At 34.0% G+C, this 19,029-nt stretch overlaps 1 protein-coding gene across 3 annotated transcripts in view; it reads left to right on the top strand.

Annotated features, from left to right (window-relative positions):
• FSTL5 (follistatin like 5) overlaps positions 1-19,029 on the top strand; it is an 875,401-nt gene that overhangs the window by 401,648 nt on the left and 454,724 nt on the right. For all 3 annotated transcript variants that reach the window (XM_070385610.1, XM_070385609.1, XM_070385608.1), the window contains exon 4: positions 13,375-13,571. In XM_070385610.1, the coding sequence (XP_070241711.1) occupies positions 13,375-13,571 (197 nt within the window). The remainder of the gene's footprint in view (positions 1-13,374; positions 13,572-19,029) is intronic.

Below are 19,029 nucleotides of genomic sequence, written 5' to 3'. Positions count from 1 at the left end.
GATGGAGGAACCTGGTAGGCTGCAGTCCATGGGGTCGCTAGGAGTCAGACATGACTGAGCGTCTTCACTTTCTCTCTTCACTTTCATGCATTGGAGAAGGAAACGGCAACCCACTCCAGTGTTCTTGCCTGGAGAATCCCAGGGATGGGGGAGCCTGGTGGCTGCCATCTCTGGGGTCACACAGAGTCGGACACGACTGAAGTGACTTAGTAGCAGCAGCAGCATAGTTTTTTGATCATTATGCTTTCATTTCCCTTTTGTCTCTAGGCATTTTTTCATTTCCTCTTTGATTTTTTCAGTGATCTGTTGGTTGATTAGCAGAGTATTATTTAGCCTTCATGTGTTTTTTGCAGTTATTTTTTCTTATAGTTGATTTCTAATTTCATAGTGTTGTGGTCAGAAAAAGATGCTTTACATGATTTTGATTCCCTTAAATTTACCAACCCTCACTTTGTGGCCCAGCATGTAGTCAATCCTAGAGAATCTTAATGTACCATGTGTACTCGAGATGAATGTGTATTCTGATAGTTTTGGATGCAATGCTCTTTTAAATATCAATTAAGTCCATCTTCTTTGATGTATCATTTAAGACCTGTGTTTCCTTATTGATTTTCTGTCTGGATGATCTGTCCATTGATGCAAGTGGAATGTTAAAGTCTCCCACTAATATTATGTTACTGTCAATTTCTCCCATTATGGCTATTAGTATTTGCCTTATATACTGAAGTGCTTCAATGTCAGATGCATATATATTTACAACTGTTATATCTTTATCTTGGGTTGATCTTGTGCTATGATTTTGATTTCCATAAATTTATCAAGGCTCACTTTGTGAAATGTCCTTCTTTGTCTCTTATGACAGTCTTTATGTTAAAGTCTATTTTGTCTGATGTTAATGTTGTTACTCCATCTGTCTTCTAATTCCATCTCCTCACTTTCAGTCTCTATGTGTTCCTAGGTCTGAAGTGAGTCTCTTATAGACAACATATATTTGGGTCTTATTTTTGTATCCATTCAGCCAGTCTATGTCTGTTGATTGGAGGGTTTAATTCATTTACATTTAAGGTAACTATTGATATATATGTTTCTATTGACTCTTACTTGTTTGGGGTTTATTTTTCTTCCTTTTTTGTTCTCTTCTCTTATGGCTTGATAACCATCTGTAGTGTTGTGTTTGGGTTGCTTTGTGTGTGTGTGGTGTGTGTTATAGTGACACTCCCTTCTGGCCTGCAGAGTTTCTGTTGAGTAATCAGCTGATAACCTTATAAGAGTTCCCTTGTATGCTGTTTGTTATTTTTGCCCTGTTACTTTTAACATTTGTTCTTTCTCTTTAATTTTTGTCAATTTGATTACTCTGAGTTGTGATGTGTTCCTTCTTGGGTTTATCCTGCCAGGAGCTCTCTGCACTTCCTGAACTTGGTTGACTTTTTCCTTTCCCAGGTTAGGGGAGTTTTTAGCTATTATGTCTTCAAATATTTTCTAAGGTCCTTTTTCTCTCTTTTATCCTTTTGGCACCCCTGTAATGTAAAAGCTGGTGCAATTAATATTTTCCTAGAAGTCTCTAAGGTAGTCTTCATTTCTTTTTATTCTTTTTTTTTTTTTCTTTATTTGGTTCTAAGACAGTGATTTCCACCATTCTGTCTACCAGGTCACTTATCCATGCTATCTCAGTTATTCCATTATTGATTACTTCTAATGTATTTTTTTCTTTTCAGTTATTGTATTGCTCATCTCTGTTTGCTTGTTCTTTAGTTTTTCTAGGTCTTTGTTGAACATTTCTTGCATCTTCCTGATACTTGCCTCCATTCTTTTTCTGAAATCCTGGATCATCTTCATTGTCATTATTCTGTTTTCTTATTCTAGAAGGTTGCCTATATCTATCTCCCTTAGCTGTTTTCCTGGGTTTTTATCTTGTTCCCTCATCTAGGACATAATCCTTTGCCATTTAATTTTGTCTAACTTTCTGTGATTGTGGTTTTCTTTCCACAAGCTTCAGGATTGTAGCTCTTCTTGCTTCTGCTATCTACCCTCTGGTTGGTGAGGCTATCTAAGTGACTTGGGCAAGATTCCTGATGAAAGTGATTGATGGTGGGGTGGGGGTAGGGGGTGGGGAGTAGATTTGGGTCTTATCTCCCTGATAGGAATGGCCATACTAAGTAAAACTTTAATCCACTTGCCTGCTGATGATTAGAACTGTGTTCCTTCCCTGTTGGTTGTTTGGACTGAGGCAACCCAGTACTGGAGGGTATAGGTTGTATAATGCAGCTAATGGCAGCCTTTGGAAGGGCTCACACCAATGAGTACTTCCCAGAATTGCTGCTGCCAGAGTCTTTGCCTCACAGTGAGCCCCAGGCATACCCTCTCCTCTGCAGGATACCCTCATACACCTGAAGATAGGGCTGACCCAGTTACTTTTGGGGTCATTGCCCTTTTCCCCTGGGTCTTGGTATACACAAGACTTGGAGCTTTCAACCTTCACTGCAGTGGGACAACTTCTGTGGTATAACTGTTTTCCAGGTCATGGGTTGCCCATCCAGCAGGAATGGAATTTGATACTATCATGTTTGTGCTCTTCCTACCATCTTATGACTTCTACTTTCTGGGAAGTGTAGGGTATCTTTTTTGGTAGGTTCCAGCATTTATCCATCAACGGTTATTCAACAGTTAGTTTTAATTCTTGTGCTCTCACAAGAAACGGTGAGCACGTGTCCTTCTACTCTGTCATCTTGAGCTAATCTTGGGTATAAAGTGTTACATACAGTAACTCACTTCAATATTAAGCTTGCATGAAAATATCTATCATAACACCAAATAGCAACATCGATACTATAAATGTTACTGTTGTAATGTTTAGTATATAGTGGCATTTGAATATTTACCATTCATTAGTATTAGATGTATTTTGTAAATATTATTTCTTTATGTTAAATTTAATAGGAAAAGATAACTAGGGATTGATGCCCAGTCATGACTATTATCTTTTCTTTCTTTGATGGAAAAGAATGAATAGGCTATATAGAAAATATATAAACTAGAAACTACAGAAGAAATTCTATTTTTAATATCACTTTTGAATTTTTCTGTGATCAATGAGACAAAGAGTAACACATTTTAGGAGACAAGACATATGAACTCTTGATTAAATAAGATATTCAGTGACCACTATGAAGTTATTTTATTAGGTGCTTATAAAAATCATAATGTTTAGACAGGCTTGGGGAGTCATTTCTGTCATTGTTATGTAACACCCCTAAAGATTGTTGGGGAAAGTAAAAATCTTACCAACCAAGACCTCTCTGTCTCAATATAGAAGAGAGAAAACACATGATTTATTATTGAAATGCATGACAGATTATATGTATGCAGGCAGTCATCAGAAAATTGTAAATTCTTGACAGAATTTTACATGAATTTGTAGAATAACATAAACATAATAATAATTAAAACCACTATCTTCTTAAGACACAAATAGATGTATCTTGTGCATCCTCTATACTTCATGAGATATGTCTGCGTTAATTTCCAAATGATGGGCTTACAATTCTAGGGTCAGAAGTTTCTACATCTTTCATGTAAAGTCAAATGTCAAGCCTGTCATTGGGCTTATTATAAATATGTTTCAAGGAGATGGTATAGTCTTTGTACTTACTTCACATGATCATTTTAAAGATTAAATGAATTATCTGTAAAGTACTTTTACAGTGGCAGCACATGATAATTCCTGTGTAAATACTGGATTAAAATCATTATATCCTTGTGGCTTCACAGATATGAATAGTTTATCTTCTGTAAGATCAATATGAACAACAAAATTTTCATTGAAAACCACATATTTGAGTGCTATGATTATTTAGTGTTCAGAAGTACTAGCAGTCCTACTCTTAGTGGAGTTATATGAGTCTTAGTTTTGAGTCTGACCCAGTGATAGGTTTTTTTGTAATGGTTAAATTTTTAAATAATTTTTATCAAATTCTTTAAAAGTTAAAGAATATGTTATATATATATTTTTGCTCCTAGAAGTAGTATAAATCTGTGTAATATAAATCAAAATTAAAAACCTCTAGAAAATACAGCATACAACAAGAACTGTAGGAAAATGTGGTGTAATATTTAAGGCAATATACACTACAATTTCAACAGAAATTAGTAAAATGTAAAAAAAATGAAAGGTCTTATTACATAGTGTGTACAAAATATTTTTCCAGAGGTTTCCAGAAAACATAGTTAATTGGGAAATAATTTCACAAACTATTTGACAGCATTACCTATCATACATACTATAAGAAATATGCCTTTTCATATGAAGCAAATTATATTTTCTTGGTTTTGACTATACAGTTAATGGCTTAAAAGACTTTTCATTAAATATTAAAATCATATATTTGAACAATTATTATTAATATTATAACTTGTATTTACTTCAGCTAAGATAAATTTACATGTATCACTTAAGTTCCCAAACATCCTAGATAACCATCACCACTGTGTTACACTCTGTATTATTTTGCTGTATTTTCTGTCAGCATTCTCTGCATTTTTACTTTATGTGATTGTGTTTGTGAGGGTGATGAGAGAAAGTGGGGATAGTAACAGCTAAATTGCCTACTTGCTCCAAAGTGTGTCACATTTAATGAATATAATTGAAAACAGAGTCTAGGATACCTAATCTCACCCCTCAAAGTCATTTTAATTAATGTTCTTTTAGTGTAAAGAGAGCAAAGTGACTTGGTTACTAGAGCACCATTACTGAAATTCTAATATATGTTAACTTTTGCCAAGCTAGAAAGTCAAACCCCATTTTAATACTGCTGTATTAAATATATTAGATGTAGGTAGTTGACAATGACAACGTGGCATATAACTGACAAAAGGTACATCATAAAGAATGATGTGATTGGAGAATGAATATTTAACTCATGATGTTTTCCTTTATTTCTAATAATATTAATTCCCAAATTAATCAGTAAAAATATCAATCAATTAATTATGTTTCTAATCATTTTTATTTAATAAATCAATGGTGTTTAAGGAGATATAAAATTAAGTCAAATCACACTGTGTCTGTGTAGAGAGCAGGGGAAAGGCAATGGGACTAATGTCTCTTATAAAATATAGTCTCTCATTAACTTGAGATTCCCTGTGAAACAATGAGATGCCACTACACTCCTATCAGAATGAAGTCCAAAACACAGATAGCACCAACTGCTGGTGGAGGTGTGAAGCAAAAGGAGCTCTCATGCATTGCTGATGAGAATGCAAAAATGGTATAAACTACTCTGGAAAAAAAAAATGTGGCAATTTTCTTTTCTTTCTTTTTTCTTTTTTTTTCTTTCAAAACAAACTAATCAAAATCTTACATTCAGTTCAGTAATCATGCTCCCTAGGATCTAACTTAAGGATCTGAAAACTTAACTCTACCCAGATACCTAGACAGGGATGTTTCAGTTCAGTTCAGTTCAGTTCAGTCACTCAGTCCTGTCCGACTCTTTGTGACCCCATGAATCGCAGCACGCCAGGCCTCCCTGTCCATCACCAACTCCCGGAGCTCACTCAAACTCATGTCCATCGAGTCAGTGATGCCATCCAGCCATCTCATCCTCTGTCATCCCCTTCTCCTCCTGCTCCCAATCCCTCCCAGCATCAGAGTCTTTTCCAATGACTCAATTCTTTGCATGAGGTGGCCAAAGTACTGGAGTTTCAGCTTTAGCATCATTCCTTCCAAAGAAATCCAGGGCTGATCTCCTTCAGAATGGACTGGTTGGATCTCCTTGCCGTCCAAGGGACTCTCAAGAGTCTTCTCCAACACCACAGTTCAAAAGCATCAATTCTTTGGAGCTCAGCTTTCTTCATAGTCCAACTCTCACATCCACTCATGACCACTGGAAAAACCATAGTCTTGACTAGATGGACTTTTGTTGGCAAAGTAATATCTCTGCTTTTCAATATGCTATCTAAGTTGGTCATAACTTTCCTTCCAAGGAGTAAGCATCTTTTAATTTCATGGCTGCAATCACCATCTGCAGTGATTTTGGAGCCCAGAAAAATAAAGTCTGACACTGTTTCCACTGTTTCCCCATCTATTTGCCATGAAGTGATAGGACCAGATGCCATGATCTTCGTTTTCTGAATGTTGAGCTTTAAGCCAACTTTTGCACTCTCCACTTTCACTTTCATCAAGAGGCTTTTTAGTTCCTCTTCACTTTCTGCCATAAGAGTGGTGTCATCTGCATATCTGAAGTTATTGATATTTCTCCTGGAAATCTTGATTCCAGCTTGTGTTTCTTCCAGCCCAGCGTTTCTCATGAAGTACTCTGCATAGAAGTTAAATAATCAGGGTGACAATATACAGCCTTGACATACTCTTTTTCTTATTTGGAACCAGTCTGTTGTTCCATGTCCAGTTCTAACTGTTGCTTCCTGACCTGCATATACGTTTCTCAAGAGGCGGGTCAGGTGGTCTGGTATTCCCATCTCTTGAAGTGTTTTCCACAGTTTATTGTGACCCACACAGTCAAAGGCTTTGGCATAGTCAATAAAGCAGAAATAGATGTTTTACTGGAACTCTCTTGCTTTTTTGATGATCCAGCAGATGTTGGCAATTAGATCTCTGGTTCCTCTGCCTTTTCTAAAACCAGCTTGAACATCAGGAAGTTCACGGTTCACATATTGCTGAAGCCTGGCTTGGAGAATTTTGAGCATTACTTTACTAGTGTGTGAGATGAGTGCAATTGTGTGGTAGTTTGAGCATTCTTTGGCATTGCCTTTCTTTGGGATTGGAATGAAAACTGACCTATTCCAGTCCTGTGGCCACTGCTGAGTTTTCCAAGTTTGCTGGCATATTGAGTGTAGCACTTTCACAGCATCATCTTCCAGGATTTGAAATATGGAGAAGCTCTATACAGTCAGCAAAAACAAGACCAGGAGCAGACTGTGATTCAGATCATGAACTCCTTATTGCAAAATTCAGACTTAAATTGAAGAAAGTAGGGAAAACCATTAGACCATTCAGGTATGACCTAAATCAAATTCCTTATGATTATACAGTGGAAGTGAGAAATAGATTTAAGGGACTAGATCTGATAGATAGAGTGCCTGATGAACTATGAATGGAGGTTCATGACACTGTACAGGAGACAGGGATCAAGATCATCCCCGTAGAAAAGAAATGCAAAAAAGCAAAATGGCTGTCTGGGAAGGGCTTACAAATAGCTGTGAAAAGAAGAGAAGCGAAATGCAAAGGAGAAAAGGAAAGATATAAGCATCTTAATTCAGAGTTCCAAAGAATAGCAAGAAGAGATAAGAAAGCCTTCCTCAGCCATCAATGCAAAGAAATAGAGGAAAACAACAGAATGGAAAAGAATAGAGACAGGGATGTTTACAACAGTTTTATTCAAAATTACCAAAACTTGAAAGTAACAAGATGTCCTTCAGTAGGTAAAGGAATAAATATAGTGTGGTACCTCCAGACAGTGTATTCAGCAATTAAAAAAAAAAAAAAAAAAAAAGCTAACAAGTCATGACAGAGGAACCTTAAATATATTTGCTTCTCAGAAGCCAGTCTGAGAAGGCTACATATTGAATTGGGCCAGGGTTAGGGTTATGTATGATTCCAACTATATGACAGTCTGAAAAAGGCAGAACTTTTGAAACAGTTAAAAAGGTCAGTGTTTGTCAGAGGTTAAGGAAGATGGAGAGATGGACAGGCAGAGCACAGATGCTCTTTAAGGCGGTGAAACTATTCTGTTTGATGTATATGCACACATGTCATTATACATTTGTCAAAACCCATGGAATATACAACACCAAGTACCCTATGTACTTAATGAACTCTAAGATAAACTATAGACTTTTGGGGGTTAAAGATACATCACGGTATTGTCATCATTTCCCCCCTGCTGTGAGACTGTTGATAGTGACAGTCTGCACATGTGGAAGACCAGAGGGTATACGGAAAAATCTGTACTCTCTGCTCAACTTTTCCTTGAATATAAAACTGCTCTGACAAAGAAAGTAGATTTTTTTAAAAAAATTCCTTCTCTATGAGAAAATCACGGCCCTTTAAAGGTACAAAGTTGTGAAGTGGTATATATATGTATATTTGAATTAGTAAATTTCCAGAATTAGATTAGCATTTGAAGCATAGTAGTTTTATATTAATCTTATGTGTAACTATAAACATTTTAGATAAGAACATTGCAGTAAAGTTTATGTGATACAAAACAATTTACACCCTTATTTTTCCACATTTTATAGAAGCTCCATTTAGGTTAAAGGTTGTTTTTTGGTTTTGTTTTGTTTTTTTATTTCGTTCAGACTACTTTTAACCAAGATAATTTTAATTCCATCAAACACACAGTTAACAATTTACAATTCATATAATAGTTTTCCATGTTGAATTTGATTCACAGATTCATATTAAATGACCATACTAAAGTTTTGATACTTTCCTTATGTCATAAATGCAAAGTACTTTTCTGAGAAATATTTTATAAAAATTTAAATATGTTTACATATTAAAAAGCTTTAAAAGTTTCTATTAGCAATTATTTAATAGATTGAGAAAAATACAATTTCAGTATGCAATCTAATACATGAGTAGAATTGATACTATAATAAAATATTTAATACCTTCTTATTTAACTTCTAAGATTTCAGCTTTTATTAGAATTAAATTAATCAAGTTCAAACTAGAAATGCTAAAAAGAGGCAAGCAATATTATTATATACTTAGATTTCAATATTTTTATGTTGAAAGTAATTAGTATGTTTTTCTGATAGATGGTGAGGAAAGATAAAGGGTAACTTCAAAGAGCTAAGAGCAAATTACAACTTTTGAAAAACTAGCATTAAGCATAATTGGTAGAATTTGTAATTTTGAGCACTTATTATGTATTCAAAACTGATGGCTGTACTATCAGATATATAATGTATAACTATCTTTGGTTTCATAGGGACATGGAGAAGCACTGCCAATACCCAGGTGAACCCATTTGAAAGTGAGAGTCAGAGAGAGAAAGACAAATATCATGTAATATAGCTTATATGTGGAATCTAAAATAAATGGCATAAATGAACCTATTTATAAAGCATAGAGTCACAGATGTAGGGAAAAAAAAAAAAAAACTTATGGCTACCAAGGGGAAGTGGGGGGGTGGGGAGGAGGATAAATTGTGAGATTGGGATTGACATATACACACTACTATTTATATAATAGATAACCAATTAGGACCTATTTACAGTATAGGAAACTCTATTCAATGCTCAGTAATGACTTACATGGGAAAATAATATAAAAAAAGAGGGGATATATGTATACATAAACTTGATTTGCTTTGCTTTACAGCAGATGCTATTAATAACACAACATTGTAAATCAACTACACTCCAATAAACCTTAACTTACAAAACATCAAAGCATGTGAGAACTTGTGAACATAATGATAATATAGGATTAATATGCATGTTGGGGCATGTGGTGTTATCAATCATGTTTTTGTTCACAAAATAATTTAGTTGGAGTAAAATTATGAATCTATTGTTTAAATGAGAAAAAAAGGCGGGGGAAGTCAGAGATTCCATCTCTTTCTTTGCCCCACACGGCCAGATGGATTTTTAACTACCCTAGAATGACTCAGTCCAGAGTCAGCACAGCCCTGGCATCACTGCGTTCACTGGAAGGAAGGTGGTGTATAGGCACCACCAGCTGGGGACCTCATTCATCTTGTCCTTAGTGTCTAGAACAGGGACAGCAGAGAAGAGCTCTTACTGGTCTCTGGCAGCAGAAAGTAACTCCAGAAGAGCATTTCTTTTCCTTCACTATACCAACAAAACACCACTGGTTGATTAAGTATTGAGGAAGGACTCACCAAAACAAACAAATCAATGAGCTAGCTTTCTTCCTGAAGTTATTCTTGAATGAGGCCATGATATACTAATATACATTGATGTTTGTTTCTAAATAACTTGTGTTTCATTACTAATGCTACTTCTTTTTTTCACATTGATACTCATTAAAAAAGTGATGAAGATTTAATACCAAAAGTCCCTGATACTGGGAAAGGTTCAGGGCAGAAGGAAAAGACGGTGTTAGAGGATGACATGGGTGGATAGCATTGCCAATGCAATGAACATGAACTTGGCAAACTTTGGAGATAGTGAGAAACTGGGAGGTCTGGCTTCCTGCAGTCCATGAGGTCATAAAGAGTTGGACACGACTGGGTGACTAAAAACAAACATTTAATATTTTCAAATCATTATTTTGCTTTTACTCATTTTAGCCCATTATAATAGGAAGTTTTCACTTATTCATTAAAATGTTCCTTTAAAGTTACAAGCTATCTCCAAGTTAAGTAATCTAATGGGAATGTTTTCTTTCTTTCTTTTTTTTTAAACTCTGAAACATTTAGCATTTCATCACATCCTCTTTCTTGAAAAGTTCTTTTCCCTTTTTCTTCTTCTTCAGTATTTTCCTATAGTTTTCCTGCTATTTCTATGGTACTCCTTTTTTTTTCTCTCTCTCCCTTTGAAAGTTCTTTTTTTCTCTACCTATAATTTCAGCAGTAATTTTGCCTGAAGTTTATTTTATATTTGCCATTCATTTTTCAAATAATCCTTTGACAAATTTGCTGAAACCATGTATAAGTTCATTTTAAAACTCAGTTCTGAAGATGAAAAAAGTAGAGAATAAAGGCTAGAAAAGATATTAGGTATTGCCTGGGTGTAAAAGTCACTGAGCTCCTCTCTAGCTTTGTAACTTTGAACAAGTTACTTAATCATTCTGTGTTTTAATTTTTCTTCATCTGTAAAATCATGGTAATTATAAGGTCCTTCATGTTGGATTGTTATGAGAGTTAAATGATTACATATATATAAAGTTCCTGGCACATAGAAAGTCTGCATTACAAGTAATCTATTATTCATAATAGATGTTTCTATTACTAACAAAGACCTGTGATAGAGGTTACTTAAAATATCTAAATTCTACAAAATTTACTGTAATTTTATGGTTGTTTATTGTACATGCAGGAGATGCGGGTTTGATACCTAGTTTGGGAAGATCCCCTAGAGAAGGGAATTACAACCCACTCCAGTATTTTTGCCTGGAGAATCCTATGGATGAGGAGCCCAGTGGGCTACAGTCCATGGGGTCACAAAGAGTTGGACATGACTGAGCGACTAACACTTTTATTTTCCATTGTACATTTCAGTGGAATATGAATGCCTTAATTGTAATGCTTTTATTTTTGTTAGCTTTGAATTGTCAGCAAACAATCCCTGGTTTTACTAGGGTATTTACAATTTGGGAAATGAAAGCATTCACGAAGAACACGATGACTGTATTCCTTGATTTGGTCAAAATTAGAATGTAACAACCCCAAATTGTATCTCCTCAATAGCAACTAAACAACAACAACAAAACCCCAAATTTCAAATATTAACTAAAAAGTGTTCAGCATTTAAATTCTATTTCCCATGTTCTCATCTGCTTATAACAATGGACCCAGAGGAGCTCCCGCAAACTCCATCCCTCTTCCCATCAGTCAAATGAAATGATAGGAAAGCCCACGGTCAAATACAGAAATCCAGGGAGGGCTTTGGAATGGTTTATTCTCCTTTGCCCTTCTTTGATCAGTTTCTCTCTCTTCCTGACACACACAGGCACGTATATTTGAAGGCCCCTCTTAGACAGCTTTCACAGACACCAAAATTGCTACCTGTCCCTCTGTACTTGATTACTTTTCTCTCTTGTCAGTGATTTCTGTGTTTTTATGAAAACTATTATAATTATTATTCTTTACTGAGACTAGAATGATGCAAAATTGACTTAATCTGTGGCACAGAGTTTATATCTTGCTGTAGAAAAGAAGTTATTGACAGGGTTGTTAAACACTAAATTTGCTGAACAACAGAAGTCATTTCAAAGTCTTTGAAAGATAAGATCTCATCTCTCTAAAAGATTGTTTTCCATCTTGTCTGGGAAGAGAATGAGAATTCAAATATTATTTTTCAATCCCCTGCTTCTCAGATATATATTTTTAAATCTTTAGAAATCTTTAAAATTGTAGATTCTGCCACAGCCTAATTGTCAAAATGAAGCACAATTATAAAGTTAGGCTTTTTTTTCTTTAAAGATATATTGTAAAAGTTCTTAGCTAATATAATAATACCTGCTTTTTCATTTATAAATTACATTATATACTGCATTTTCTAGACTGTATTTATAGACTATATGTTAACATTTTATATCACATTTATTATCAATATACATTCATTTCAATGTGTTATTTATGAAGACATAAGCATGCATATTTTTGTAAGAAAAATTCTTGTGAAATAATTATGTCAAGAGAGTAGAGTGTGTGCATGAGTGCTGTCACTGCAGTCGTGTTCAACTCTTTGCAACCCTATGGACCATGGCCTGCCAGGCTCTTGCAACCATGGGATCTTCCTGCTGAAGGGATCAAACTTGTGTCTCTTATGTCTCCAGCATTGGCAGGCAGGTTCTTCACCATTAACATCACCTGGGAAGCCAAGATAGAGTAATTGCAGTTATTTTTGAAGATATACGCCAACAACTACTTTCATTGAATGTGAAGTCCCTAGTATTTGGGCTATTTTATGGAAGATATTGAATTCTGTAATGCATTATCACTTCAATAAGCTCCTACTTTAGCTGTGGAAATGATATTTGCAAGGTTAAAACTTCAAGATAAAAAATTCAAACATAGATCATATTATTCACCAAGTGCTCTTAAAGGAGAGATAGATAAATATCAGAAAAATAGACTTTCTGAAGAAAGCAAATATGAGTTTAGCATGATTAAAAATTTTTTAAAAATTTTAAGTACACACACACAAAATTCTTCAAAATAAATCTAAATGTAAAAAAGATGCACTTCCAATCAGAAACTTGCTATACTAGTTTGGAACTAGACATACATGAGTTTAAATTCAAAATTCAACACAATCTAAGTTTACGCTTGGGTAAGTCATTTCCTCTCCCTAAACTTCATGTTCAAAATCTCTGAAACTATCACTATAATCACGTATAATGAGGAGTTAAACTAAGATGATGTATTTAAGCCTTGTAGCCAACTGAAGTTATCTTTTTTCTGTGTCCATTGTAGAACCGATGACTTTGGCCTTGAGAAAACACATAGTACATATTGTGTTTTTAGATTTGATAACAATTAAAATTTTTATCCTCTCATGTTAATGGCCCATTCTTTTCTCCTTGTGTAGTATGCAAAGTAGAAGCATAAATATTATATACAAAATATGTTATCTGCTAGGTATCAACTTTGAGCATTAATAAGATAAATGATTCCCTTTTAATAATATTGCTTTGAAAATAACTTAGTTCTTTTGTTACAGGAGATAACTGCAAGGCCATTGAATACAGCAAGATGAAAAGTATGCTTTTAGATTTACAAAATCAAAAATACATTACACAAGACAATGAAAACCCTAATGGTGATGACGTATTTCGGAAGAAGTTGCTGGTGGATCAAATGTTTAAATATTTTGATGCCGACAGTAATGGACTTATAGATATTAATGAACTAATCCAGGTATGATTAATGATTAACAAGCTTATTCAAGTATATTTATTCAATATATTTACATTTGTGTGAGTTTTTACTATATTGATAAAACTATATTTAATTCATATTGTTTGACTGTAGGCATAAAATGTTTTAAGAGAAATATTTGACTGCTTATCAGCAGTATGAATTTCTAGTAACAAATGTAATTTGTTAATTTCAAGTAACATCATACAAGATCCTTATATGATGTTACACAATTTAAAAGAGGCATCTACTTTTGACAGGTTTCTATACCTTAAATGCCAAAAGGAACTGCCAGTTCTCTATCTTATAGAATTTATAAAATAATACCAGACATGTTCTGGAGCTTTTGTAATTTTCTTAATTTTCTTATGGAAGCTTGCTTATCTAGTATTAAAGGACATTATTGAAAAGCAATTGAATACATCTATAACATAATGTAAATAAGTGATTTAAGAAAGTACTAAATTATTGATCTATTTAGTACTTCTTCAATAATCAAAGATCAACTATATTAAATCTAGTTTTAATATTACGTCTATATTATTAAACTTCATGTCTTTGAAAATTGTCTCCAAAAAGATACATACATAAAATGTTAAGTGAATATTTTAATACACAAAATTTTTTATGTGATCAATTATATGTGTGAAAAAATGGAAATATTTTTATGTGTGTGTTACTGAGACTGATAAACTACTCTGAAAGAAAGTGAAATACCCACATTTAAGAACCTAAGCTGGTTGTTGATAGTGGTCGAAATGTAAAATAAGGAACATAAGATTTTGCTGTAAATATACGTATAGGTTTTTAAGGAGAAAGGGAGAGAAGCCAATCCAGGATGACTAGGAAATTGGTACTAGCTCTGAGGAATACTGCTGACTGCCTGATAATTCCTACAGTTGATCTTAGGTAGATTTTGCTTCTGTGCTTAACAGTGAAAATAATTTTAAAAAATTCAATTGTCTATTTCCACAACATCATGCCATTCATATTTCATAGTTAATTTAATGGCTTATTTTTAAAAAATCAACAATGTGGAATATCAGTTTTACTTTGCAAGCATTCAAGCTTTGGGATAGTGTAACTTAGAGGTGTCATTATCAAAGTGACCTTCTGAGCCAATTGACTTGTCTATTTAAGTTAGTTAAAATATCATTTTCATTATCTTCTTTAATCCAACTTATATTTATAGAACAGTTATAAGTCCTAGGCACTGGAATTCAATGAATGAAACTCTGAAATTTTAGGGTAAAGTTAGTAAACTTTTAATTCAGATATCTATGTTGGTATATAACTCATAATTAATTTTTCATGAATGAAATTCTTTACAATTTTAAATTTCTGGTAATAATCAGAGATGACTAGGCAGTTCAATTAAATGAACTATAACTAAAGCATGTCACCTTGATCTTTGTGTGCCTGACATATTCAAATATAGTGTTTTTGATTTTGAGCCTTACTTTTTTATTTTTAATATTTTTACTCTCTATTAACATGTATGCACTACTGTAACCACTGGTTGGATATGACACATACTTTGACCAAATCTAGCTATTACAAGATCCACATCTGAGTCCAAATGGAAAAACTGATCATCACTGGAAAATAGTATTGAAAGTACTCACTTGTAGTTGTTTTAAGTTTCTACTACATCCAAGTTTATATTAATTTCCTAGAGTAGCAGTAACAAAGTTCAGCAAACTTTGTGACTCAGACAACCTCTCTCGCAGTTCTGGAGGCTCAGTATCTGAGACTGAGGTATTGGCAAGGCCAACCCCCTTAGAAGCTTCTTGGAGGAGTCTTTTCTTCCCTTCTTCGGCTTCAGGTAGCACCAGGTATTCCTTGGCTTGTAGTGTATCACTCAAGTCTCTGCCTCTAGAGTCACATAGCTACTCTCTGTGTACTGTCTTCACATCATCTTGTCTCTTCTTCAAAGGATACCAGTCATGCTGGGTCAAGGGTCCTACCTGCTCCAGCAGGACTTCATCTAACATCATCTAAATACATGGAAATTACTCTATTTCCAAAAAAAAGGTTTACATTCTGATGTCCTCAGGTTAAGGCTTTAACACATCTTTGGGGAGGGCATATATCAATCCATAATAAAGTCATCTGGTATAGAGTTTAGTTTTTTGTTATTGTTATTATTTTGATTCAGACTTAATTTACATGTGAAAAGTGCCCTCCAAATTCATCTGAAAATTACCATGCAGAAATGATCATTAGAATCCCACTTATACATTAGTCAAACATGAGGTACACACAAAGAAGGATCTGGGAAGGTAATATTTACTGACTCCTCTGCACACATCCCAAATATGTCAGTCCTTCCTTCAGCTTTATAGAGTGGAAATGGTATCATCTCATTCATCAGCAATCAACTAACAGCCACTGTGAAAAGGATATAACACATTTCTAGCTAGTAACAACACAAATACTGTTTTTGACTTGTCTCTTTAGGTTACAGGTGCTTTAGAAAAACTTGTATTCCAAGTATTATACTATGAAAGTCAATGATATACATGACTTTAAAAATCAACTTGGAAACATGGAACATCATCATTTAATAGCAAGTTTCAAAAAGATTTAAATTAAAGCAGTAAAAAGGGAAAGGATCTTAATGGTTCTGTTAATAATTTACAAACTATGTTTAATAGAAATATAATTTATAACTCTAAGACACTGCAAGTAAAAATTAAATAACATGATTTGACTTTGAGGTTTTATAATTGCAGCATTAATGCTTGCTGCACATGTTCTGTTCTTACTCCAAATAATGAATATATATATATTCCAAAGCTTCTCTTGGTTTTCCCTGGTGGCTCAGATGGTAAAGAATCTGTCTGCAATGCAGGAGGCCCAGGTTCAATCCTTGAGTCGGGAAGATCTCCTGGAGAAGAAAATGGCAACCCACTCCAGTATTGTTGACTGGGAAATCCCCATGGTCAGAGGCACCTGGCAGGCTATTGTCCCATGGGGTCTCAAAGAGTCAGACATGACTGAGTGACTTCCACCACCACAAAGCTTCTCTTGCAGGAAATTAGAAATGAAAGTACTTTCCATTTGAGAGAAGATAATAAAAAACATTAGCTGAAGGGGGTAAGACCCATAAAATCACAGCAACTTGTAATAATAAGAAAATACTTGCTAGTGTCAGATGACAAGGTATAGACCTAGATCTCATTTGATCCAACCCTTCACCACTCTAGCTTGACATGAATACCTGTTACCACATACTTAGTATCTGAGTCTGGTTTTTGTATATTGAAAATATCCAACTATAAATTTAAATTTATCAAAATTGAAATGATACTTTCAAAAGAATCATGTTTTATGAAGTTGATAAAAATTGATGCGAGAACATGGATAGATTTGTCCTTAACAATTGAAGGTCTGGAAGAGTTAAAACAGGTAATAACAGAAGTCAGTAAATGTTTTGATGGGATATGCATTTAAAAGATCATAGGAAGATATTTTAAGTAGCAAGGAGTGCATGGCCTGTACTGATGAAGTCCTAGGATTTCTTTTAAAAAGTATCATTTTTATGATCATAGTGTAGTGATTAAGAACTTTAATTATAGAATTTGGGATGAAATTTCATCTCCTCTACTTGACACTGTGCAGGTTTTGGGAAGTGATTTAAGCTCTCTGTGTCCCAATTGCCTTGTCTACATATTGGGAAAGATAATAAGACACAATATGTAAATTGGATGTGATATTAATATTATTTTGGAAATGTAGCCTTCTAAGAAACATAACTCACACAATATAAACAACATGATAAAATTATTAGTTATAATTATATTTCAAATCCAACTTTCCTGTGGATATGGTGGATGATAATGGAAATAAAGAGGGCACACATGCTTGTGTTAGTGGATGAACAGTTGATCAATATTTCTATCCAGGTCATCCTGTGCATTTTTAATGTTTACAATTGCTTGATAGGTGAGAACAAATCAGCCATCATAACCCAGAAATCTATATCCACATTATTAAATATACAAACATTTTAATGCCAACTTTTACAATGAAAAATGTTTCTTGAAAGAGAATGAAAATAATTTGGTTATTCCAAGAAATTGGGAAAAAATGAATTGCAGTATTTTTTAAATAAATTTCATTTATCTTATTTTATATATTTTATTCTGCTCATCTCATTTGAGGTACTCACATACTTGTCTCATGTAGCTAGCATGAATGTTGTTAAATCCTGTGGGCTAGTCTAGAGACAAGTACATGTCCATTCTGCAACCACTGTGATATTGAGCATTTTCCCCAGAGTATATAGTGTCCCATCTTTACAGATATAATGTTAAATTGACCTAAACTTAAAATAAATATCAAATATATATTTCAAGATGCTGGTACATGTTATAGCAAAATATCTCTATTTGTCAAACTACAAAATATATATTTTGTGCAATTTTTTCTTGCCCATAATAGCAAGTTATAAGAAATAATTGACAGCAACATTTTCAGTAAGGCACCCATAGCTATGTTATTAAATAAATAATATGCTTTACTTGACTATATTGTGCAATTTAAATATTTTAAAAATATGTAGATCCTCAGTTAGTATAGTAACTAATCATAATAGTAGTAGCAATTGTAATAATACTATTAATACTATTACATTACTACAATCTAGATGTCTGTCAGCTCCTTTGCACTTCTCTTTGAGCTAAACACACACACACACAATCCATTTGCAAAAAACAATGTATGTTTGTTGAATGACTGAAGATGTGTAAGGGTGGTAGAAGATGAGATTATTCCACATATTACAAAAATTGCATATTGAGATCCAGTTTAGAAGAAGCACTTTGTACACTTTTCCTTTCCTTGTGCTCTGTCCAGAGCATGCCATATATTCCCTACACCACAGATGCAGGACCCAAGTCTGTTTCTCAGTTTCAATTATTTAACTTTCCCTGAGGCTTCAAATTTCTTATCATGTCAAACAACATGGTGGTTTTATTTAGATTATCCCCCTAAATGTGTATAACCAAAGACATCACAATCAGTAGTTGCCAACATCTATCTGCCTCTTTAAGGAAAAACAAAACAAAACAAAACAAAAGCTAATGGCAAGTTATAGAATATAACAATGCCAACATCAAAAACCAATATCTAGCACATTCTTTCCTCTGGGGAAATAAATTTCAGTCCCTGAGCCTAGCTGCATGAAATTCCTATGCTCAGTCTTCTGCCTTGTTTTGATATACCCCTCAGAGAAAGGTGAACTCTCATATCTCTTTCTTTCCTCTAGTGTGTATCAGATCTACTTACACCCCATGACGAGGACTTTTGTCTCCCAAAGTATGTGGGGTTGGATGATAGGGGAGATTGGGGTTTTGATCAAATTTGCTTTTTTAGAGAAATAGAACAGAGTATCACTGTCTTCTCTCCCATATATGTGCCTTAATTACTGTATGACAAAGGTAATATGTCAATC

Source organism: Bos mutus, chromosome 17 (genome assembly GCF_027580195.1).
Source record: "Bos mutus isolate GX-2022 chromosome 17, NWIPB_WYAK_1.1, whole genome shotgun sequence".
Taxonomy (NCBI): domain Eukaryota; kingdom Metazoa; phylum Chordata; class Mammalia; order Artiodactyla; family Bovidae; genus Bos; species Bos mutus.
Note: the sequence above shows the minus strand (reverse complement) of the source record. Positions and strands in the feature narration are given on the sequence as shown.